The sequence below is a fragment of the Macaca thibetana genome, chromosome 11 (genome assembly GCF_024542745.1).
Source record: "Macaca thibetana thibetana isolate TM-01 chromosome 11, ASM2454274v1, whole genome shotgun sequence".
Taxonomy (NCBI): domain Eukaryota; kingdom Metazoa; phylum Chordata; class Mammalia; order Primates; family Cercopithecidae; genus Macaca; species Macaca thibetana.
Genome location: NC_065588.1, coordinates 128,936,425 through 128,960,309, shown reverse-complemented (window position 1 = coordinate 128,960,309; position 23,885 = coordinate 128,936,425). Strand labels below are relative to the sequence as shown.

The 23,885-nt window shown below is 58.1% G+C and overlaps 1 protein-coding gene across 1 annotated transcript in view; it reads right to left on the bottom strand.

The window, feature by feature from the left end:
- Positions 1-13,945: 13,945 nt before the first annotated feature.
- FBRSL1 (fibrosin like 1) overlaps positions 13,946-23,885 on the bottom strand; it is a 95,894-nt gene continuing 85,954 nt past the window's right edge. The window contains 6 exon segments of the mRNA XM_050747734.1: positions 13,946-15,599; positions 15,601-16,141; positions 16,746-16,950; positions 17,186-17,269; positions 17,493-17,570; positions 23,270-23,402. Coding sequence (XP_050603691.1) covers positions 15,330-15,599; positions 15,601-16,141; positions 16,746-16,950; positions 17,186-17,269; positions 17,493-17,570; positions 23,270-23,402 — 1,311 coding nt within the window. The 3' untranslated portion in view covers positions 13,946-15,329.

Sequence of the window (23,885 nt, the reverse complement as noted above, 5' to 3'; positions counted from 1 at the left end):
AGACCATCCTAGCTAACATGGTGAAACCCCGTCTCCACTAAAAATACAAAAACTAGCCAGCCGTGTGGTGGGCGCCTGTAATCCCAGCTGCTCGGGAGGCTGAGGCGAGAGAATGGCGTGAACCCAGGAGGCGGAGCTTGCAGTGAGCTGAGATCCGGCCACAGCACTCCAGCCTGGGCAACAGAGCAAGACTCTGTCTCGAAAAAAAAAAAAAGAGGCTCTCAAAGCGACACAAAGCGTCTTCCTGGATGAAACCCTCCCGGAGGCCACACTCGCTCTCCTGGCCACACCCCCAGCTGTGCTGCCTAAGCACATTTGAGGCTATGGGATGGTGACCCCAGCACCAGGAGCAGCACTGGGGCCACTATGGCCACGGTCAACCAGGCAGGAAGGAGCAGAGCCGCGTGGGAGCTGCACTGGTGCACACTTCTGTTTTTTGAACTATACCCATTTTTCTTTTTTATTTTATTACTTTTTAAATTTGTGTGTGTGTGTGATGAAGCCTCGCCCCATTGCCCAGGCTGGAGTGCAGTGGTGCGATCTCAGCTCACTGAAACCTCCACCTTCTCAGTTCAGGCGATTCTCCTGCGTCCGCCTCCTGAGTAGCTCGGCTTACAGGCTCCCGCCACCACGCTTGGCTAAATTTTGTATTTTTAGTAGAGATGGGGTTTCACCATGTTGATCAGGCTGTTCTTGAACTCCTGACCTCAGGTGATCCACTGGCCTCGGCCTCCCAAAGTACTGAGATTACAGGCATGAGCCATTGCGCCTGGCCAGAAAATATACCCACTTTTAATAAGGTTGTTATTTATGTTAACAGGCAATGGGATTCCTATTGTTATCTTAAAATTATCTCAGTTTTAGGGTCGAATGCAGTAACGTCAGTAGACATAGCCTCATCCACAACACTCTTGAGCAAGCAAGACCAGAGGTCGCACACACGGTGGTGCCTTCTGTGTGTGTGGGTGGGGGGTGGCTACAAGCCTTGGCACGGGGGGCGGGCCTGGCTGTCAGCTCGCCTCTGCTGGCTGTGTGATCCCGGGCGCCGTGCTCGCCCTTCCTGAGCTTGTTTCTTCTCCTGTAAAATGCCAGGCACTGGGCCGGCCCGAGAGCTTCGCCCATGCTCTGCTGCTGCATCCTTGCCCTCAGTGCCTTGGTTTACCCTCTTCCGCATGGCTCACGGTAGACATTCCCTTTCTCAGCCCTGGGCCCCCAGCACTGACCTGCCAGAGCCACGGCAGTCTGGGTTTGTTCCAGAAACTTCTCAGGGAACCCAAGTTTGAAGGATGATGACACAGAGGAGCCAGAGAGACGGGAGGCCCTTCCTGAGTACTGGGTCTGCAGGCCCTGCCCAGGAACAGGTGAGCGAGCTGGTGAGTGGCATTTCAGGTCATCGGGGAGCCATGCAGGAGCCATGACGAGTGCCAGAGCAACTGCTGTACCACCAACAGCCTGGACCCACACACGCTCTGCACCCCTAAGACCATCCTCCTGCAGTGCCTGCCCTGGAAGAAGGTGAGGTGCATGCGGGGGGTGGGGGGCAGAGGAGCGAAACTGCTTGTGGCCCCCTCCCACCTGCCCCGGAAGAGCCAGGGAGTGGATGGTGGGTGCAGGGATGAGGCGTCTCCTGTCCCATAGCCCAACGGGTACAGATGCTCAGACAACTCAGAGTGCCAGAGCAGCTGCTGCGTCCGCAACAACAAGAGCCCGCAGGAGTTCTGCACATCCCAAACCATCTTCCTGCAGTGTGTGCCCTGGCGCAAGGTGAGCTGCGGGCACCTGGGGCGGATGGAGCAGGGGTAGCAGGAGATGACCCCTCTCCACGACCACTGCCTGGGTGCCTCCCCAGCCCAACGGCAACTTCTGCAGCAGCCACCAGGAGTGTAGCAGCCAGTGCTGCATCCAGCTGAGGGAGGACAGCCCCTTCCGCTGCGTGCCCCGCACCGGGATCCTGGCCCAGTGCCTGCCCCTGGTGAGTCCCGGGTGGGGGCTCAGCCTCCAGGCCCTCCCCTGGCCGTAACAGGGAAGTCACACAGAAACCCAGCAACTGGGCCAGGTCCGGGGCCGTGAGAGGTGGGCTCTGAACTCATGGGGCGGGCAGAGCACTCAGGCACCCCAGCTCGGAAAGGCTGGCGCTTCACCACCCATCTCATAAAGTGGGGGCCACAGAGAAGGCTCCTGGGCTGGCACTGAGCCCACCAGGCCCCGCAGGGCACGGGTGCCCAGTCAGAGACTGTCAGAGCCTGCGGGGCTGCGGGGAGGGGGACCCAGGACCAGCCCCCCGTAGGAGCCGAGGTTGAACGTCTTCAGGCCAGAGAGGGAACGAGCCCTGGAGGAAGAGGGTCCTCGCTTCTCCCCTCCCTCCCCCTGACCGCTGCTGTGGTTTTCCCTGACGAGAAATCCATGGGATAAGCCTTGCGGTGCAGGCTCCGACTCTGCTGAGCCCTGGGGTCAGGGGAAGGGCCAGGCTGCCAGCGGCGCAAACGCTGTGGGGCGCAAGTGTGTTTGCTGGAGCCCAAAGCCCCCATGTGGGGTGAAAGGGTCCCGGTCCCCACAGGTGAAGCTTGTTCACAGCCCTCGGTACCACCGGGCCCCGTCGTGGGCGCTGGGAGCAGCTCCGGGCGTGTGGCGCTGCTCGTGGGCGTCCCTCTCGGGCGCTGAGCGTGGGCGTCGGCCTCCGGGTGCTGTCCCGGCCCCCACGAGGCTGGCGTCGGGAGATGCTGTGTCCCAGCCACAGGCGTTCACGTCCTCCTTCCGCAGCGGCTTCACGGCGCGTCCCCCGCGCGTCTCCTCAGCTTCGGGGCCCGTCCCCCGCGCGTCTCCTCAGCTTCGGGCCCCGTCCCCCACGCGTCTCGTCAGCTTCCGGCCGGTCCCCCGCGCGTCTCGTCAGCTTCGGGGCCCGTCCCCCGCGCGTCTCGTCAGCTTCCGGCCGGTCCCCCGCGCGTCTCGTCAGCTTCGGGCCCCGTCCCCCGCGCGTCTCCTCAGCTTCGGGCCCCGTCCCCCGCGCGTCTCCTCAGCTTCGGGCCCCGTCCCCCGCGCGTCTCCTCAGCTTCGGGCCCCGTCCCCCGCGCGTCTCCTCAGCTTCGGGCCGGTCCCCCGCGCGTCTCGTCAGCTTCGGGGCCCGTCCCCCGCGCGTCTCCTCAGCTTCCGGCCAGTGCCCCGCGCGTCTCCTCAGCTTCCGGCCCGTCCCCCGGGCGTCTCCTCAGCCTCGGGGCCCGTCCCCCGCGCGTCTCCTCAGCCTCGGGGCCCGTCCCCCGCGCGTCTCCTCAGCTTCGGGCCCCGGCCCCCGCGCGTCTCCTCAGCTTCCGGCCCGGCCCCCGCGCGTCTCCTCAGCCTCGGGGCCCGGCCCCCGCGCGTTTCCTCAGCCTCGGGCCCCGGCCCCCGCGCGTTTCCTCAGCCTCGGGCCCCGGCCCCCGCGCGTTTCCTCAGCTTCCGGCCCTTCCGCCGTGCGTTTCCTCAGCTTCGGGGCCCGTCACCCGCAGGTTTCCTCAGCTTTGGCCTGTCCCCTGCACGTTGCCCCAGCTTTGCCTTCTCCTTCAGTGACGTGAGCTCCAACCTGGGTGTGAGGGACCGACCTGGGCCCTGGGATGTTCACACCGGACCCCGTTGCTCTGGGGCTGGCTCCAGTGGAAGCTTCGCTCACTGTTCCTGCTGCTGTTTCTGGAGCTCTGAAAATCTGTGGGAACTGAAAGGCAATGACCAGCCTGGTGGCACGAAGTGTCTGAGAACAAATCCCAGGCACTGGGACATGTAACCTGATTGTTAAACATCAATAAAGGCTCCTGGAGGACCGAGTAGCCGTGTCTCACCCCTTCTGTGTTTTGAATAATAAAAGCGTAAAATCTGGAGGAAACCTGGAGGTCACAGAGAGGTGGTGTCTGCTGGGTCAGTGCCAGAGCGGCCTCCTGGGAAGCCTGGGGAGGCACAGGCCGTGCTGTGGGAGGCAAGGCCAGGGCCAGAGCCTCGGGTTTGCTGTCACCTCCCACCACCACAGGGGTGTCGAATAAACAGGTGCAAGCCCGTGTGGACACTGCAGGTGAAAATCGCTCCCTCCCTGTCCCTGGCACGGTCAGTGCTCAGCACATAGGCACCCACGTCCGGGATGCAAGCCCAGTCCCTTTCTCCTTCCCCTGGCCCCAGCTGAGCTTCTGTGGTCACTTGCCTTCCCCTCGGGGGATCCCTGGTTCAGGCCAAGAACTCTTCTGGCTGCTGACTCCCGAGGGCAGCCCTGGGCTCTGTGTGGTGGTGGGGGAGGCTGGGGGGTGTTGGGGGAGTGGGTCCCTCTGCTTCGTTTGATTTCTGATTCCATCTGCTTGACGTTCCCCGAAATGCCTCCATCCCCAGCCCACCCTGTCCCTGCCATTTTCAGCCTGGGCTGTAGTGTATTTGTTTTTGTCTTGTTCCCAGTCCTTCCCCAGCACGTGGGTCTTCCTTTCCTAAGTAATTATAAACAATCTCCATCTCTGCAACTGCAGGACTATCTGAGGCTCCCCCTGGAGAGACTTGTGGGGCAGGAGCACCTGGCCGCGGTCGACTCTGCACACCCTGAAGTTACATCGTTTTGGCAACTTCCTTAAGAAAAGGCATATGACATTATGAACACACTGTTAGGCCTAAAACTGAACATACTTACAGTGAAAGACCCAGCACACCATGAGTGTAGGAAGCTCACACAGGCAGCATCACAGACAGAATTGGAAGCTCACACAGAAAGCATCACACACACAATCGGAGGCCCACACAGGAAGCATCACAGACAGAATCACACGGCACGTTTTTTACCCTAAAGTTCCTGACCTCACAGCCTCGGATTACTTTTACAAAATGACAATTTGGTAACGTTTTCTATGGGAGAATGGAAAATCAGCTTAATCTTCCCACTGAGGGGGCTGAGCCACGTTTTCTGTGGATAAGAGTTGCTCAGGTATGAACCTCCTGGGGCGCGTGTGGGCGACAGACACAGCCGCCGTCAAGCGATTCCCATAAGAAGTCAAAGCAAACCTCTATCCTGATTAGAAGCTTCTGAGAACTGAATTTTCCACACACACACCTCTACCTGTCTGACACTGTCCCCACACCCCAGCGTCTAGATCCGGAATCTTCAAACAGGACATATTGGAGACACCATCAGGCCCCCGCCTTCTTGTTGATGTCAGGTGGGTGAGCCCAGCATGGGGGCCGTCCCTATGCGGGTGAGCTGGGGTTTGTGGGCCGTCCCCACAGAGGTAAGCCCCAGGGCATGGGGGCCGTCCCCACGGAGGTGAGCCAGGGAGTGGGGGCCGTCCCCACGGAGGTGAGCCAGGGCGCGGGGGCCATTCCCACGGGGGTGAGCCCAGCAACACTAGGGAAAAGCTTCCTCAACTCGCCTTCCCCACAGGTAGCTCCTGGCTGCTTGGCGCCCCTCCTCCCGCAGAGATACCAGAAGTGCACGGGGGCCGTGCCGAGTGGAGACAGGTCTTGACCCAGTACAGTGAAAAGATCTTATTTTCCCAAACTTCACAGAAACATTGACCGTGTGTTTGTCAGAGTCAGCTGAGGGCAGACGCCACACCAACATGGGGACGGGGGTGTCTAAGGTGAGGGGTTGCGCGCTGGTTCCAGGAGGAGCAAAGTGAGCCCAGGGTGGATGCAGAAGGGGTTCCCTGCCTGGCGCTCGGGAGATGGTGGGGCCACAGCCACTGGTTTGGAGAAGCTCTCTGGGTTGAGGCCAGGGGCCCATGGCGGGGCCAGCGGCACTGTACGCTAGAGGGAGGCACCTCTGGGTCCTCCCAGCCAGGGGAGTGAATGGACCAGGAAGCCCCAGCTTCGTCCACCATGGCAGAGGGGCTGCCTGTGAGCAGTTCCAGAACCATCCATCAGTGTGAGGCTGTTGGCCCCAGGATACGGACGATCCCCCCACTCTGTTCAAACCCCTCGAATCCTGTTTCCTGTCATGTTGGGTCAACTTCACTATGAATTTGGAAGTCTAAGAAAATTACAAAACGAAACAACATCGTGAAAGTGAGCGTCAGATGCCACCGTGCCTGAGTCCGCCTGTCCGTTCCTTCCGCACGGGCACCCTCTCCCAGCTGCTGCCTGGCCAATGTGTGGCTGGAGTCCACCTCTGCTCCTTGGGGACATGGCCTTGCTGTGGACTGAGTGTGTCCTCACATTCACGGGTTCAAGCCCAGAGCCCCAGTGTGACGGGACTGGAGTGGGGTTCTGGGAGGTGACTGAGGTTTTGATGAGGCCGTGAAGGGCCTTGTGAGAAGGGAATTCACGCCCTTGTAATAAGAGGCTCCAGGTGACCACGGTGGTAAACAGTCACACACTGTGAGAAAAAAGAGACCACAGAGCGAGCGTGCCAGCTCCCCCTGCCCTGCCCACCCGCCGGGGCAGGACGCCCTGGGAAGGCAGCTGCCTGCAACCCAGAGGGGGCCCTCGTGGAGCTCGTCCTGCTGGCACTCAGATCTCAATGTCATTGTTTTTTTTTTTTTTTTTTTTTTTTTTGAGACGGAGTCTCGCTCTGTCGCCCAGGCTGGAGTGCAGTGGCTGGATCTCAGCTCACTGCAAGCTCCGCCTCCCGGGTTTACGCCATTCTCCTGCCTCAGCCTCCCGAGTAGCTGGGACTACAGGCGCCCGCCACCTCGCCCGGCTAGTTTTTTGTATTTTTAGTAGAGACGGGGTTTCACCATGTTAGCCAGGATGGTCTCGATCTCCTGACCTTGTGATCCGCCCATCTCGGCCTCCCAAAGTGCTGGGATTACAGGCTTGAGCCACCGCGCCCGGCCTCAATGTCATTGTTTTAGCTGCTGGGTCTCTGGGGTTCCGCAGGGCAGTCCAAGAAGGCTGAGACAATGCTTATAGTGAAATCCTGAGAAACCCTTGCTTTCCACCCTAGTAGAACAAACCAGATACGCTGCAAAATGATCGTTGTTATTTTGACCACTCATCCTCAAGTTCTAACAAAATGATAATTTTTAAAAGAACAGAATAGGTAAATGTAACACATCAAACTTGAAAGCATCTGGAAGAAGTGTAGGTCCCAGCACTTCAGGAGGCTGAGGTGGGAGGACTGCTTGAGCCCAGGGGTTTGAGACCAGCCTTGGCAACATACCGAGATTCCATCTCTACCAAAAATACCAAACTTAGCTGGGTGTGGTGGTGCGCACCTGTGGTCCCAGCTACTAGGGAGGCTGAGGCAGGAGGATCACTTGAGCCCAGGAGGTCGAGGCTGCAGTGAGCTATGATTGTACCACTGCCCTCCAGCCAGCCTGGCAACAGAGCAAGGCCCTTCGAGAAGAAAAAAAAAAAAGAAAGAAAGGAAAGAAAAGAAAGGGCCAGGCACAGTGGCTCACACCTGTAATCCCAACACTTTGGGAGGCCAAGGTGGATGGATCATGAGGTCAGGAGATTGAGACCATCCTGGCCAACAAGGTGAAACTTCGTCTCTACTAAAAATACAAAAACAAAATTAGCTGGGTGTGGTGGCGGGCGCCTGTAGTCCCAGCTACTCGGGAGGTTGAGGCAGGAGAGTGGCGTGAACCCGGGAGGCGGAACTTGCAGTGAGCCGAGATCGTGCCACTGCACTCCAGCCTGGGCGGCAGTGCCAGACTCCGTCTCAAAGAAAAACAAAAACAAAAACAAAAAAAACAAAAAAACTAATACAGATGTGAAGAAACACAGGTAACATTCCTAAGAGCACAAGGCACACACGACACCCAGGCTGAGCCTCCAGGGCTCTGGGAGATGGGGCCGGGCAGAGAGCGCCTGGTGCATGGGGGCCCCGGAGGGCAGGGGCTGCGGGTGGGGACAGTCACACGTGGGAAGCCACCGGCCTCGCCCCAGGGCGTCACGCTCAGGGGAAGGCCCAGCTGCAATGATGTAATTGATGCATGCAGGGAAAGTTTCAGGAGAAAGAGGTTTCACATGGGTTCAAGCGTCTTCCCCTCAACGCTCAATTACAAAGTGGGGGGCAGGTGGCCAAGTGCAGGTCAGGACCAACGCCTGATGGGACAAACTGGCATTGGGTGCTGCCGGCGGCTTCAAGGATCCCCAGCAGTTCTGTGTGTTTTCCAGTCCAATGCCCACGCTCCGGAGAAGCCCAGTGAGGGCGTCCCCCAATCGCTGTCCAGAACCTTCTGCACACCAAGGTTGTGAAAGTCTCTGAGAGGCAGGGGGCTCTCCTAGGAGGAAGGAGCATGAACGCTGAGGCCCTGCACCAGGCAGGGAGCCGTGCTGCTCGCTGATCCTGGGGGCTGCGGTGTGGACTGGAACAGACAGCCCGCCTGCCGGAACAGACGGAGGGTGCCGAGAGGGAAGGCAGAGGGTTGCCAGCTCACTCTGAGGTCAGGAAAGAGTTATTTGAATGGCACTTGCAACTTTTCAAGCTGGAAATGTTTAAAATAACAAATACCAGTTACAGATAAGCACCGTTTCTGAACCCACAGTTCCACATTGGAGAATCAAATCCCACAAAAATGTTTGTCCCAGAAAGTGCAGTTTGATAGACAAGACTTAATCCACAAACCAGACACAGTGCCAGGAGCTGGCATCACGGAGCACCCGTGGTTCTTCCTGGAGCATGAGGAGTCCAGCTCCCCAGGACGGTTCGAGAGCACAGGTGGCATCCCCAGAGGGAGCAGCTGCCTTTCCTGATCACCCGTGTATTCTTTTGCTTGTAACAAGGAGCATGAGTCAATCCTGTAATTTCTTTTTCTAAAATCTAGGCTGGCGTGGTGGCTCACACCTGTAATCCCAGGACTTTGGGAGGCCAGGGTGGGTGGATCACCTGAGGTCAGAAGTTTGAGACCAGCCTGGGCAACATGGCAAAACCCTGTCTCTATTAAAAAAATACAAAATTAGGCCGGGTGCGGTGGCTCATGCCTGTAATCCCAGCACTTAGGGAGGTCCAGGTGGGCAGATCACGAGGTCAGGAGATCGAGACCAGCCTGGCCAACATGGCAAAACCCCGTCTTTAATAAAATACAAAAAAGTAGCCGGGTGTGGTGGCAGAAGCCTGTAATCTCAGCTACTTAGGAGCCTGAGGCAGGAGAATTGCTTGAATGTGGGAGGCGGAGGTTGCAGTGAGCTGAGATCGTGCCCCTGCACTCCAGCCTGGGTGACAGAGCGAGATTCTGTCTCCAAAAAAAAAAAAAATTTTAGAACAAAAATGTAAAGGAGGGAAATTCCAATAGTCGAGTTGCTGTTTCCGTTTACACGTTGAACTTGATGAGCAGGGGTGTCAGATCTGCTTCTCTGGGGCAGAACAGGAGCCGTGCGTGGCAGGCCCGGGGACCATGCAGCCTCTCGGCCACCCAGGTGCACGCACCTGGCCCCTGCTTGGTCAACTCAGCCCTCGGGCCTCTTCCTGACTAGGAGGCAGCCGTGTCCTGGTGGTCTCTCTAGTGGGTGAGGACAGGCGGTCACAATCCTCAGCCGCAAGCCATTGCAGGATTACTAGATGTGGTTCTGACCCTCCCTGCCCCCAGAACCCCCGCCCCCGGCCTGGCGGCTGGATGCTGAGCCTCTTGTGGGGCGTGGGGCTGGGGTGAGGTTTCCTGGAGGCCACACGGGCTCAGCTGTCTCCGCAAGGCCTCTTTTCCTGTTTGCTGCCATGTTCAGCAAGGCCACGTCCATCCCCCGACATCCTGTCGAAGAGGACCCAGTTCAGCTCCGAGTAGCCCCAGGCCCACGCAGGAAGGAAGGAATCAGGGTCGGTGTGAGCCAGTGGGTCTGAAGCCTTCATGGTAAATATTTTATGATGCTTCCTTTTCTATCTAGAAATGAAATTCAGTTCTTATAAGCTTCACATATAATTTTAGGGAAAAAATATCTAAGGCCCCAAAATATATAAGCCCCAAACTGTGGTATAACAGAAAAATAAAAATAATTTATAGCAAAATGTTGTGGATTTCAAGTCCGTGAAGGCTCAGGTGTGCGGATGCCAGATGCAAAACGACCTTCAGGTTTCCCAAAGGCCCCTGGGTTAGTCTGGCTCCCACTGAGAACCTGGACCCTCAGCCAGCAGGCCGGGCATGGTCCACGTCCCCTGCCCTGTTGACAAGGGTGCAGGCCCCCCAGTGTCAGCTGATGACACCTCGGCAGAGACCCTCTGGTGGTGAGGGGGAACCCTGGGGAGGCCCTGTCTTTCCAGATAAGGTTGACACTCACTGTCTCCCCTTCGCTGATCTCTCTCCCTGGCAGGTGGATGTAATGCCTGGAGCTACAGCAGCTATTTCATTACTATGAGGCAATGAACATGGAAAGGCCAAGAGAATCACAAAAATGCCAGGCCTGACTCAAGCTCCTGCAGCACCTCCCGAACCTCTGCCTCCAGAGCACATGTCATATGGAAAACTCCGTTGATGGCGTCACGGTCACGGATCCTGTACTTGCAGGCACACTCCTTTCTCTCTGAGCCTTCCCCAGCGGGTAGAGCCTGTTGGACACAGGAGCACTGGCCCCTGGCCTCTCCCAGCAGCACCACATGCCCTCAGGCTGTGGATAGGACCCCAGCTGACACTGCAGAGAGTTCAGTGTTGTCAGTCATGAATACTTACAGTCTGCGTCAAGATCCTTGGATTCCAGGTTCCCATCAGCGGTGGGAAGATCTCCATGGCACAATCTCTGGAATCTGCGAGTACGTCACCTAGAAGGCCATGTCTGAGCAAATGTGATTAGAGTCAGGATGTGGAGGTGTTGCGGCTTTCCTGGATTACCCAGGTAGAGTGTAAACGCAGACTAGTCCTCACGAGAGAGCTGGGGAAGCCTCAACATAGAGGTGGCCACGTGAGGGCGAGACATGGAGAACGGGCTCGTTTGGGCACCCAGGGCATTCCAGTGTTCATGCCTGTCCTGGGACTCCACTCCCTTGCTGGTGAGGGGTCCAGGCATTGCCAGGAGGAGCCCAGCAGGGCATCTGGGAGGCTTCCCCCTTCTTCGATGCCTTCGCCCGTCCAAGACACACCTGGCCCCTGCTGCGTGCCAGGCCCTGAGTCTGGTAGTAACAGGACGGACTTTGATGCTGTTCCTCTCCCTCCTGGGATGGCCAGGAGTCACTGTAGCTGCTTGACAAATGTCACCCAGGTTGAGTGTTTTTAAAACCCTGTATCTATTCTATGAAGGATAGAATATTAAAACATATATCAAAACCTTTATTTTTCTGTTAGCATCAGATGTGCTTCCATTTGCCTGACTGCATCTTTCAGGTCTTGCTGAAATAAAATAGAATTTCAACTCCTGATTTGTATAGCAGGGTCTATCTTACCCAGGTTCTAATTTACCCAGGTTCCAAGTTTTATATCAAGGTAATTTAGCCCAAGTTCTAAGTTACCAGGTGAGATGGAAATAGCCTCACCAAAATCCTCCGGGGACAGGGGAGGGTCACTTGGACTGCTGACCTGAGCGATGTGCCCCCTCACAGAGAGTGTTTCCAGGAGCGTGTACCCTCATAGGGTGCTCCCAAGAAGGTGTCCCTCCTCACAGAGTGCTCCCAGGAGGGTGCTCCCTCACCAAGTGCTCCCAGGAGGGTGCTCCCCCACAGAATGCTCCCAGGAGGCTGCTACCTCACAGAGTGCTCCCAGGAGAGTGCTTTCATCAGAGTGCTCTCAGGAGTGTGCTCCCTCTAAAAGAGTGCTCCCAGGAGCGTGCTCCCTCACAGAGTATTCCCAGGAAGGTGCTCCCATTTCACTGAGTGCTCGCAGGAGGCTGCTCCATCAGAGTGCTCCCGGGAGGGTGCTCTAGTCACAGAGTGCTCTCAGGAACGTGCCCCCTCACAGAGTGCTCCTGGGAAGAAGTCCACCCTGGATTCTGCACCATCAGAGATCACTCCCCTTAAAGATGATGCGTGGGGAGGGATGGCTGCCTCAGTGCCAGGGCTGGCCCTACAGTGGAAGGCAGTCCCAGAGGGACCCTGCCTGGATGGGGTCCCCTCCCCCTTTCTCTGCATTTCAAAGCAGGCTCTGTGCTTTGACTTATAGGCAGACATTTCACCATTTCACTCCTTCACATGGCATCCCTAGGCTCGCAGGTAGTTCTGGCCAGGGGATGGCCCTGGAGTGCCGCCCACCCGCCAGCTGCCATCCTCCCTCCAGTCCCACTGTCGCCCTACCTCCACCCACACTGCCGTCCTCCCTCCAGCCGCACTGCCATCCGCCCTCCAGCCACACTGCCGTCCACCCTCCAGCCTCACTGCCACCCTCCCTCCAGCCACATTGTTGCTCTCCCTCCAGGTGCACTGTCGTCCTCCCTCCAGCTGCACTGCTGTCCACCCTGCAGCCGCACTGCTGTCCTCCCTCCAGCTCTACTGCTGTCCACCCTCCAGCTGCCTCCCTCCCTCCAGCTCTGCCTTACAGGTGCGTTCCCAGATCCCTGGAGCCACAGGACTGGGCCTTGGCCTTGCCTCCTCCTCACTGCTGGGCTGCCCTGCAGGGGACTTGGGGCAGAGCAGGCCTGTGTGGATGACTAACACAATCAGCTCACTCAGGGCAGAATATGCAGCGCTGGAGTCTTCCTGAAGATGTGCTGCACAGGTTGGAATAACCAAGACAAGGGGATGTGAAGCACAGTCACGTGCCATCCAGCCTCGCTGTGGGAAAGGGCAGGCTGCATAGGCAGGGGCAACCCTAGAAGATTAGAATGCGGGATTCTTTTTTTTTTTTTTTTGAGATGGAGTCTTGCTCTGTCTCCCAGGCTGGAAGTACAGTGGCGTGATCACAGCTCACTGCAACCTCTGCCTCCTGGGTTAAAGTGATTCTCTTGCCTCAGCCTCCAGAGTAGCTGGGATTACAGGCGAATGCCACCACGCCTGGCTAATTTTTTTTATTTTTAGTAGAGATGGGGTTTCACCATGTTGGTCAGGCTAGTCTCAAACTCCTGACCTCAGGTGATCTGCCCACCTCAGCCTCCCGAAGTGCTGGGATTCCAGGTGTGAGCCATCACGTCTGGCCAGAATGCTGCATTCTTACTGTACCTTTTCATGCACAAACACCTACCACCATGTTACAGCTGCCGACAGGATTCAGGAGTCACATGGGGTGCAGGTGTGCAGTCCAGAAGCAACAGGCCGGCCCGTCCAGGCATGTGCCACATGCTGATATTCACACAGTGGCAAAATTGCGCAACACATTTCATAGAAGCCCCACATGGCAGATGGTCCAGGCCCCAGACAATAACCCGGTGGGGTGTGGAGTGGGAGCTGCCCCTCCTGCCACCCTGGAAGGGTCTTATGGGACACAGGGCACTCCTTACTGGGTGCACAGTGGGCCCACGAGGCCTCCTTCTTAGGTTGCAGCCCTGGGGCCCCTCAGTGAGGAGTTAATTGGCAGGGCCGGTGTGGAGGTGATGCTCAGGTCAAGGCCAGGTGTGCACCTGGAGCTTTCCTGAACATCACTCAAGGCAGGTGGGCCTGGTGCTCACTGCACAGGAGGGTGGGGGCTGCCACCTCTGCACCTGGCTCCTGCCCTCTGAGCTCCTGTTCATTTGGGCACAGCCAAGGCAAGGTCAATCCCACAAGTCCCTGCAGGGCCAGAACTCTCTGGCATGAAGGCGGAACTAAGAGCATCTTCTATGCACAAAACCCTGTGGATGTGAGGGAAGGTGGCCATGGGGTCACTGGGGGTGGGACGACAGGGGGCCATGTGACATTCCCAAGAACGAAGCGACACAATGGGGCATCTGGCAGAGCCAAGAACTGGGGTTTCCATGGGGAGAGGTGGCGCTGGGGGAGGGGGCTGGGCAGAGCCGGGGGCTGGGGTTTCCATGGGGGGCTGGGCAGAGCTGGGGTGGCAGCAGGGCTGGGAAGCTAGGACCTGCTGTGCTTCACTTCCTGGGTGATGGCACCCGACAGCGTGGGGCCACCGAGGTACCCAGCATCCCAAGGCTCCTGCAGGAGGGACGCACGCCTGTAGGGGGTCAGCCTGGGTGAGCCCGGCCCCCCAACGCCACACAGAACACACGACCACAGTTTCATCCAAATCAAGGCTGTATTTATCATCACTGATTGATATGGGAACAGAATATTCCAAACAAACGGGGTCCACCGTGGAAACGTGGCTGAAACACAGAACTGAGCAAAGCATGTGGCTCAATGGCTGACCCTGAAGGCTGGGAAGCCTGGTAGGGACACAGCCCAGACGTAGGGGAACACAAAAGGCCTCAAGAAGGGCAGGGCATGGGGGGCTCATGTGGGTGAGAGCAAAACCCAAACCGAGAGGAGGCCAGACCAAGGGCCCGGGAGGCAACGACCACACCAAGGTGACGCTGATGCCTCACGCGAAAGAAAACACACAACAGTGATTTTTTTTTTTTTTTGTACTCAGCCTTTAGACTCTTGCACTTCTAAACCTCCACCGATCTGGTCTACAGATTCCAAGAACCCTGCACCATCCACACAAACGTCCACAGAATCGCCCTTGCGGCTGGAGCTGGCCAGTCCTGAAGCCCACAGGAGCCGCCCAGGAGTGCTGTTCTGCTGGCCCAGGGGCCCTGATGGGGGTACCCAACCTCTCCACGGACCCAGGGGCTGGGACGTCGCTGGCGGAACCTTCCTCCCCCCACCAGCGGCGGGAGCGCTTGCATAGTTGAAGGAAAGTTGCTGCCATTAAACTTCTGAGAATGTTTACAACCGGCAGCGCCTGGGTTTTTGTGACCGTGTTAGACAAACCACTAGAGGGCTTTCTGGAAACCGATTTATAAAGTCTATCTAGATTAAGAATTTAATAACGTCATATATTTATATCAACAGACTATTTACACGTTTCGTTTGCTTTTTAAAAAACAAACCAAAAAAGAAATTCTCTTACACTTCTGCATAATAAGGCAAAAAACAAAGTTTTGTACATTATTATTATTTTAATATAGATCTGTAACTTCGGTTCCAAGTACCAAGGGGGGGCCAGGGCTGGCCTGAGTGGGGGCCTCACAGTGCGCTGGACAAAGTGACCGGTTTTTCTCCATAAATAAGACAAAGAAACCCTGGGGATCTGGAGAAGGATCTGAGGCCATTAAACTGCAAATCCCAACCGAAAACGAAGAAGCAAAAGTTTCTTTTTTGGTTCTTTTAAACGTCTAAATAGCATAAAATTAAGAAAAATACAAATCCATTACAAACACTTCTCATTTGTGGGGGGAAAAAGTACAAACGCGATTTTTTTTTCCCAACAGCCGAATCCCAAACTCGGAAAACAAAAGATCACCCTCAGAAAAGCCGACACCCAAGTCCCCGCCTCCACAGGCTGCGGGTGGAGAGGCGGCGCCGCCCCAGGATCGGCGGGAGCTGTGCTTGAGTTCTAGGAACTGATGGAGAATCGGACAGCGGTGCGCTCGGAGAGGCGTCTGCGGCCCCGGGGCTACCGCGCCTCCACCTCCGGGGGGTTTCGGGACGGGGAGTAGTCGCGCGCCTCGCCCGGCCCGAGGCCCCCCAGCGGCGTAGTCCGGCTCCGCGGCGGCCCGGGGGGCGTGGGAGGCCCGGCCGCGGTCACCAGTGGGGGCGGTGCGCCGAGGGCGGCGGCGGCGGCCGGCGGGGTCCGCGCCAGGAGCCCGTTGTGCAGCGAGCCGGGCGCGAGGCGAGGGAAGTGCAGGGCGCCCAGCGAGGGCAGCAGCGCGCCGTCCAGGGCGGGGGGCGGCGGGCGGCAGGTGCGGGGCCCGCGCGCGCTCCAGCTCCCCCTGCAGGCGCTCGGGGCTGTAGCCGTGGGGCTCACGGTCGCGGTAGGGGCGCTCCGGAGGCTCCAGGAGGGCAGCGGGGCCCGGGGCGGCGGCGGCACCGGGGAAGGCGCGGCGGGGCAGCTCCAGGCCGCGGAAAGGCTCCCACGCGAAGCCCGGCGCGCCCAGGCGCTCGCGGCCCAGGCCCAGCTGCAGGGGCACGGGGTGCAGGGCGCCCCCCGGGGGTTCGGAAGCCTCGTCCTCCCCGCGCTCCTCCTTGACCTTCACGTTTCCCGGAGCCGCCTTGCTGTGGGGCGGGGACGCGCGCGCGGACATCTTGGTGGCCTCCTCCTTGGCTGGGGAGCGGCTCTCCTTGACCCGAGGTTCGGACTCGCGCTCCGCAGAGGCCCCGGGCCGGCCCAGCTCGCTCTGGCCCCGGAGCAGGAGTCCGCTGACGGGGTGGCCGGCGGGGGTGGCGGGCGAGGCCCGGCTCAGCAGGCGCGTCTTCTCCAGGAGATCCCTGGAGGCGGCAGGGCGGACCCGTCACTCCCGAGACCTCCGTCCCGCCGAGCGGCACAGCCCAGGCTGCTCCCATTGCCTGGCGGGGCCTCCAGCTCCTGGGTGACCGGTGACCCCTCAGCACCCACGGCTCCCGCACCCCCACAGGCTCCCAAAACCTACGCGTCCTCTCTGCGCTGGGCGGCCTGGAAACCTCGGCCGAGAGACGAAGCAGATGAGCCGCCAGCAGCGACTTCAGCTCCCCACAGGCCCCTCCCTGTTAGGACGGGGGGCCTGCCGGCAGCCGCACCCCCGAAATCCTCCCTCAAACTCTGCGAGTCAGGCCGACCTGGAGGTCTCCCTGATGGCAGGTGTGGGTGCCTGTGGTGGGGATGGGTCTTCACCCTCCTCACCCTTCCCCGCCCCAGGGCACGGCCTTCACTCCCCATTGCAGAGAGGAGTCGCCAGGGAGCAGAACTTTGGTCCCCATACCCCGGGGCTCAGCACAGAGCTGGACAGAGCATGAGTGGGCAGCAGTGCGGTGAGGAGGGAGAGAGGGGGAGGGGGAGAGAGAATGGGGACTGGGGGGGCACGGTGTGGGGATAGGGAACAAGAGGGCCACTCACCGTTCCTGCTCCTCCTTGCCATTGTCCGGCTCTCGGTCATGGTTGGTCAGGGCTGACACCCGCTCCACCTCCACGGACTTGGGCCACGGGGGTGGAGCGGGGAAGGAGGGCGGTGCCCGGTGCAGTCGGTTCCAGGCCTCGTGGGGGCTGGGCAGGCCGTGCACAGAGGAGCCCTCCTTCGGGGCAAAGATGCTGCCGCCAGGAGCTGGGGGCAGAGGCCACGGAGCGTGAGGTTGGGTCTGTCCCTCCCCAGCCACACCCCAGGAGAACCCGGGAGGGGCTTTAGGAGGGTCCCAGGCTGACACTGAAAAGGGGGTGTCCCCAGGGGGCTCAGCCCACAGAGGAGGGAGGTCAGCCAGGCATCAGGGTTCCTGCAGAGGACACAGGCATGGGGGAGGGACGCGGGCATCAGGGGAGGGGGCACAGGCTGGGTCACTCACCCAGTGCGTGGCTGCCCAGGCCCCCAAAGGCGTGGCTGCTCAGGCTCCCCAGGCCCCCAAAGGTGCTCGGTCTGCTGAAAGGGTCTGTGGGGGCAACCGCAAGCCCCAGACGTCTGTGAGGTGTGGGCTACGGCTCCCACCTGGCCCAGTGGGGCTGCTGCAGAGGCTTCCAGCCTGGTGGGTGCTGCCTGCATGACCCAAGGGGCTCCCTGGGGCTTGGGGCCACCTTCTTGCCCACCTACTTCCCCCACCCCAAGGCTGCTGAGGAACCAGCCAGGCTGTGTGGGCTAAATTCAGAAGCACCCACCTGTCAGGGAGCCAGCGGGCAGGAAGCTGCTGGGATGGGCTGAGGCTCCAAATGGGTTGGAGGCAGGATGGGCGGCACCTGGGGGGGGCAGCCAGGTTTGACAGAGGCCAGGAGAGAGCACCAGGGCCTCCCATCTGCAGCTCTGTTCACAGGGGGCACCCCAGTTTCCTCTGTGAACCTTCACCTCCCATTCTCTCGCATGCCCTGAGGGGTGAAGTGTGTCCAGTCAGAGTAAGAGGTGGAATTTACCCCACAATTCGGAGGAGGTTTGACTTGGGGCTGCAGTGGCAGCCATCCTGGAAACCCAAGCGGGGCAGCGAGGGAGGTGCTGAGTGCAGTACAGCCCTCAGAGCAAAGGGGCCGCAACTTGGGCAGAGACAAAGTCCAAGTAACATGTGCCTTGATTGGACCACTCCACTCCTGAAGCCCTTATCCCAGAGCTTTCACCTGGGAGCTGATAAATGGTCCTCACTTCTTAATGTGGTGCTGGGCCTCAGGCCCGGATGGACATGGTGCTGTCTTGGAGGCTGCACGTCGCAGCCCCTCGTGGCATTCCTGGGCACAGGCCCAGCCCACAGCACCATGTCAACATCAGCCCTGGCCCCCCAACAACCTGGGAGAGCAACCATGTGAGGCCCTGGCCCGGTAAGCGGCTGCTGCAGGGGACTCAGTGCTGTTGGGCCAGGGGCCATCCTGCACATGGGTCCAGGGGGCAGGTTTCTAGTAAAGACCAGCAGGGCGACATCTTTAGGTTACTCCAGCTCCCTCCCAGCCCTAATCCTGGGGACCCCAAAGACGGGGTGCTCACACCTCCCATGTAGGACGCAGTGGGTTGTGTTCAGAGCTTCTGATCTCCACTGAGCTCTGGCATGAAAGCTAATGCCACTCCTCTAAACTAGAGAGGAAGACAGCCTGCCCCACGCCATGAAAACACAGCTTGTCAAAGTGTGTGCAGCAAGAGGTGGAAGGAAGCACACTGCCTCAAATGCCTGCACTGTGAGACGCTGAGGAATTAATATTCTCAACCTCCAGATCAAGCAAGAAGAGGCCAGAAAAGTGAGCAACACACAAGAAAACACAGAGAAGGCAACAAGGTCAAAGCTGCTCCTTTAAAAATACGGGTGAAATTGGTCAGGCGCAGGGGCTCACGCCTGTAATCCCAGCACTTTGGGAGGCCGAGACAGGAGGATCACTTGAAGTCAGGAGTTTGAGACTAGCTTGGCCAACATGGTGAAACCCCGTCTCTACTAAAAATACAAAAATGAGCCAGGTGTAGCGTCGCTTGCCTGTAATCCCAGCTACTTGGGAGGCTGAGGCAGGAGAATCACTTGAACCCGGGAGGTAGAGGTTGCAGTGAGCCAAGATCACACCACTGCACTCCAGCCTGGCGACACAGCAAGACTTCGTCTCAAAATAAATAAACAAATAAATAAAAATAAAATAAAATACCGGTGAAATGGACGAACTTCTGGTGAGATTAATGAAGAAAAAAAGAGAAGATGGCACAGCCAAGCAATATGAAGAATTACCAGGGCCTGCGGAGTTCAGGCGTGACAGATGGACAGCTATGGAGCCTGCCCCAAATCAACTTACTAGAAACACTCGAGTTACTGAAACCAATTCAAGAAGAAACAGCTTGAGGAATACCACACCCAACGGGGAAAAACAATCAGTACCTGGAACCTGAGTGTGAGCCTGCCAAGCCTTGAAGGAAGTGATGGCTGGACCTCACAAGAGCTCTTCCAGACAACAGAAAAAAGGAAAGCTCCTTAACTCGCTGAAGAAGGCAAACAGCCCTCATGACAAAACCTGACAGATGCAGTACAGGAAGGGAAACTACAGGCCAGGCTTACTCAGGGAAACTCATCTGAAACAAAGCACTGGAAAAGTGGCTGCAGAAATGTATCAACCACATTTCTGTAAATGTAAAACCATCCACTCGTAGATACGACTTTCTACACAGAAAAGGTAAAGGAATTGACAGGCAAATGTCTTTGCATTTGTAAAAATTTAGCAAGATTGCTAGTTACAAAATCAAGAGATGGCACACGAATCTTCAAAACAGATATGCACTTGTTTTCCTTTTTTTTTTTTTTTTGAGACGGAGTCTTGCTCTGTCACCCAGGCTGGAGTGCAGTGGCCGGATCTCAGCTCACTGCAAGCTCCGCCTCCCGGGTTCACGCCATTCTCCTGCCTCAGCCTCCCAAGTAGCTGGGACTACAGGCGCCCACCACCTCACCCGGCTAGTTTTTTTTGTATTTTTTAGTAGAGACGGGGTTTCACCGTGTTAGCCAGGACGGTCTCGATCTCCTGACCTCGTGATCCGCCCGTCTCGGCCTCCCAAAGTGCTGGGATTACAGGCTTGAGCCACCGCGCCCGGCCAAATATGCACTTGTTTTCTAGCAACAGCTAAAGAAATGTAACTTACAAATTCCAATCGTAATATTAGTAAAATATAAAGCATCTATGAATAATTCTACTAAGACCTAAATGAATGAGATACTCCATGATCAGGGATAGGAAAATGATACCAGAGACGACGTATGAATTCCTCTTAGGTTGATGTACACCTTTAACCCAATTCCAGTGAAAACCAGAACCTAACAGGCAGATGGAAAGTTTATATGGAAGAGAAAAAAGAGCAACAAGGAATCATCCTGCCCCTGCCAGCCAGATATCAAGACCTGCCAAGGAGATGGAGGAGGAGGCAGCACTGGCCCCAAGGACGGAGGGGGCCCAGTCTTGCAGGACAAATGGCAGAGCATTGAGGGACAGCCACCGGGTGTCCAGAGGAGGGAAAGGGAGGCAGGGAAGGAGCAGGGTCGGTGGGGTGGGCAGTGTGGAGGGCCCAGAACTGGGCTCCACACTGAGCAGGTGTCCTGGGGGCTTGAGCCAGACTGCGGACAGCCAGAAACTGCAGCCTGGACTTTTGCTTTCTGAGAAACCCAGACTACCGGGAAGCTCCATGGCCCAGAGGCCACCATGCTTGTGAAGCCAGCCTCAGGTGGCCGCTGGGCACACTCATCACCCTTGTGTGGACAGGGCTCTGCCCTCGCATGTCCACGTGCAATGTGGCATCAAATGGTCACGAACGCGGAAGAGACTGAGCACGGTGAGGAGAGAGTGAGGGGGGCTGCAGCGGGGGTTGGGAGCTCTGAGGAAGGGACAGGCCTCAAGGACCTGGTGGCTGGGGAAGGTTCCAACAGGAGGACAAGTGGGCAACGCAGAGCCCATGTGTGTGCCTGTGCGTGTATGTGTACGTGTGTGCCTGTGCATGTGCCTGTGTGCGTGTGTGCCTGTGCACGTACGTGTGTGCCTGTGCATGTGCCTGTGTGCGTGTGCCTGTGCACGTACATGTGCCTGTGCGTGTATGTGTACGTGTGTGCCTGTGCATGTGCCTGTGTGCGTGTGTGCCTGTGCACGTACATGTGCCTGTGCGTGTACGTGTGTGCCTGTGCATGTGCCTGTGTGCGTGTGCCTGTGCACGTACGTGTGCCTGTGCGTGTACGTGTATGTGTGTGCCTGTGCATGTGCCTGTGCACGTATGTGTGCCTGTGCATGTACATGTGCCTGTGTGCATACGTGTGTGCCTGTGTCTGCCTCTGCATGTATGTGTGTACGTGTACGTGTGTGCCTGTGCCTGCGCCTGTGTATGTACGTGTGTGCCTGTGCATGTACACGTGCCTGTGCACGTATGTGTGTGCCTGTGCGTGTACATGTGCCTGTGCGTGTACGTGAGCATGTACGTATGTGCCTGTGCGTGTACGTGTGTGCCTGTGCATATGCACGTATGTGTGTGCCTGTGCGTGTACATGTGCCTGTGCATGTGTGTATACGTGTGCCTGTGCGTGTGCATGTAGCTGACCCTTGAACAATACGGGTTTGAAGTGTGCGGGTGGACTTGGACACAGATTTTCTTTCACCCCTGCCACCTGAGACAGCAAGACCAGTCCCTCCTCCTCCTCAGCCCCACTTAGCGTGAGGACAAGGACGAAGACCTTTAGGATGATCCACTTCCACGCAGTGAATAGCAAATATCTTTACTCTTCCCTATGATTTTTTTTTTTTTTTTTTTGGTGACAGGGTCTTGCTCTGTTGCCCAGGCTGGTGAGCAGTGGCGCAATCATGGCTCACTGCAACCTTGACCTCCTGGGCTCAAGTAACCCTCCTGCCTCAGCCTCCTGAGTAGCTGGGACCACAGGCGCCCACCACGCCTGGCCATGATCTGTCTCATAAGGTTTTCTTTTCTCTAGTGGATGTTACTGTAAGAATACAGTCCATCATACATGTAACACACAAAACAGGCGTTCAGCAAGTGTTCATGCCATCGTAAGGATTCCTGTCAACCGTAGGCTGAGTTAAGTTTTGGGGGAGTCAAAAGTTATACCTGGATTTTCAACTGTGTGGCGGGGAGTGACCCAGCCTCTCTGTGGTTCAAGGCTCAGCTGTATGTGGATGTGCATGCTTCACGTGTGTGCACATGCATGGATGTGTGTGTGGAACTGTGTGGAACTGTGTATGTGTAGAAAGGCGTGTACTGCACAGGCTGAGACACCATCTTTGGAAAGGCCTCAGCCGGCCTCTGGGCGCCCAGACTGTGTCTATCCCACACTATGGTTGAGCTTCAAGCCCACTTTCCTCCCGGGGGCCTGGAATGTGGACTTGTGCCAGGCAGTGGTGCCCACGGACCAGCACCCCAGAGCCTGGGTGCCTCTGTGTGCCTGGAGGACACTTGCATGTGGTCACGTTGCATTGCCGGGGGAGGGGGTGACTTGGGGAAGGGCATGGCCTGGGGGAGCGGGTGACTCGGGGGAGGGCGTGACCCTGGGGAGCGGGTGACTCGGGGGAGGGCATGACCCAGGGGAGGGGGTGACCCAGGAGAGCGGGTGACTTGGGGGAGGGGGTGACTCGGGGGAGGGGGTGACTTGGGGGAGCGGGTGACTCGGGGGAGGGGGTGACTCGGGGGAGGGGGTGACTTGGGGGAGCGGGTGACTCGGGGGAGGGCGTGACCCTGGGGAGCGGGTGACTTGGAGGAGGGCGTGACCCAGGGGAGGGGGTGACCCAGGAGAGCGGGTGACTCGGGGGAGGGGGTGACTTGGGGGAGGGGGTGACTTGGGGGAGGGGGTGACTTGGGGGAGGGGGTGACTTGGGGGAGGGGGTGACTTGGGGGAGCGGGTGACTGCGAAGGGCAGGGAGGTCCTCGCTGCTCCCGGCAGACCCCAACCTGGGCTGTGCCACTGAGAACAATACAGGCCAAGTCCTGGGACCCTCCCTAGGAAACCACCACAGCTGGGCCAGTCCTGGGACCCCCGGAGCAGCCGTGCACATCAGGAAGGGGCACTGGGGTGTGGGCCCAGCCCGGCCTCAGGAGCAGCTTCCTGCTGTTCAGTGAGAGGCCAAACTCCTCCTGGGACAGCGGGCGCTGGGAGACAGAAGGGGGTAGCCTGGCGGGGGCCTGGGTCCCTGCCACTCCTTTGCCTCTGGTGGGGCCAGAACAGGGAGCCCCAGAGAGGAGGAGTGGCCAGGACCAGCTGCCTCAGAGCTGCGTGTGTGGGCTGAAGGCCCCCCAGGACACACTGGGCAGGACTTGGTCGGGAGGAAAGGTGAGGTGAGGGAGTTGCCAGGCTTTGACCTGAGTAAGTGGTGAGCATCAAAAAGCAAAAACTGGTACTGAGGTCCAGAGAACGTTCTCACTCCTGGCACAGGAAGGCAGGCTCGGCCGGGCAGGAGCAGGAGGTTTCCGTGTCCCCCACCCGGCCCCCGATTCCATCTCTCACCTGTGCTGGGGAAGAGGGGCCGGGCCAGGTCCTGTGGGTAGTGGAAGCCAGCAAACACGCCCGGGGCGGGGGGTCTGCCGAACAGGTCCAGCTTGGCACCCACCTCCAGCTTGTGGGGGTCCAGCTGCATCTCCTGGGAGGACAGAGCGTGTGAGGGCTGCCTGCCCGGCGACCAGCCCCGACCACAGGAAGCCCAGGCCTGGGGGGTCGCAGGGACTGGGTGTGAGTCAGTCCAGAAAGGAGAGCAGGTGGGATGAATTTCAAGGATGTATTCTCCAACTCAGAATGACAGAAATGTTACCGTGATCAGCAAAAAAGGTGAACGGGAGAGCTCACATACTCTGAACTGTGGTATGTACTTAGCACATCTCAGCTGGTATGCTATGTGGTCATGGAAAACAACTTACTTTTTCTGTATTTAGATTCTTTTAAAAGTTAAGGCCAGGTGCGGTGGCTCACGCCTATAATCCCAGCACTTTGGGAGGCTGAGGCGGGCGGATCACGAGGTCAGGAGATCGAGACCATCCTGGCCAACACAGTGAAACTCCATCTCTACTAAAAATACAAAAAATTAGCCGGGCGCGGTGGCAGGCACCTGTAGTCCCAGCTACCAGAA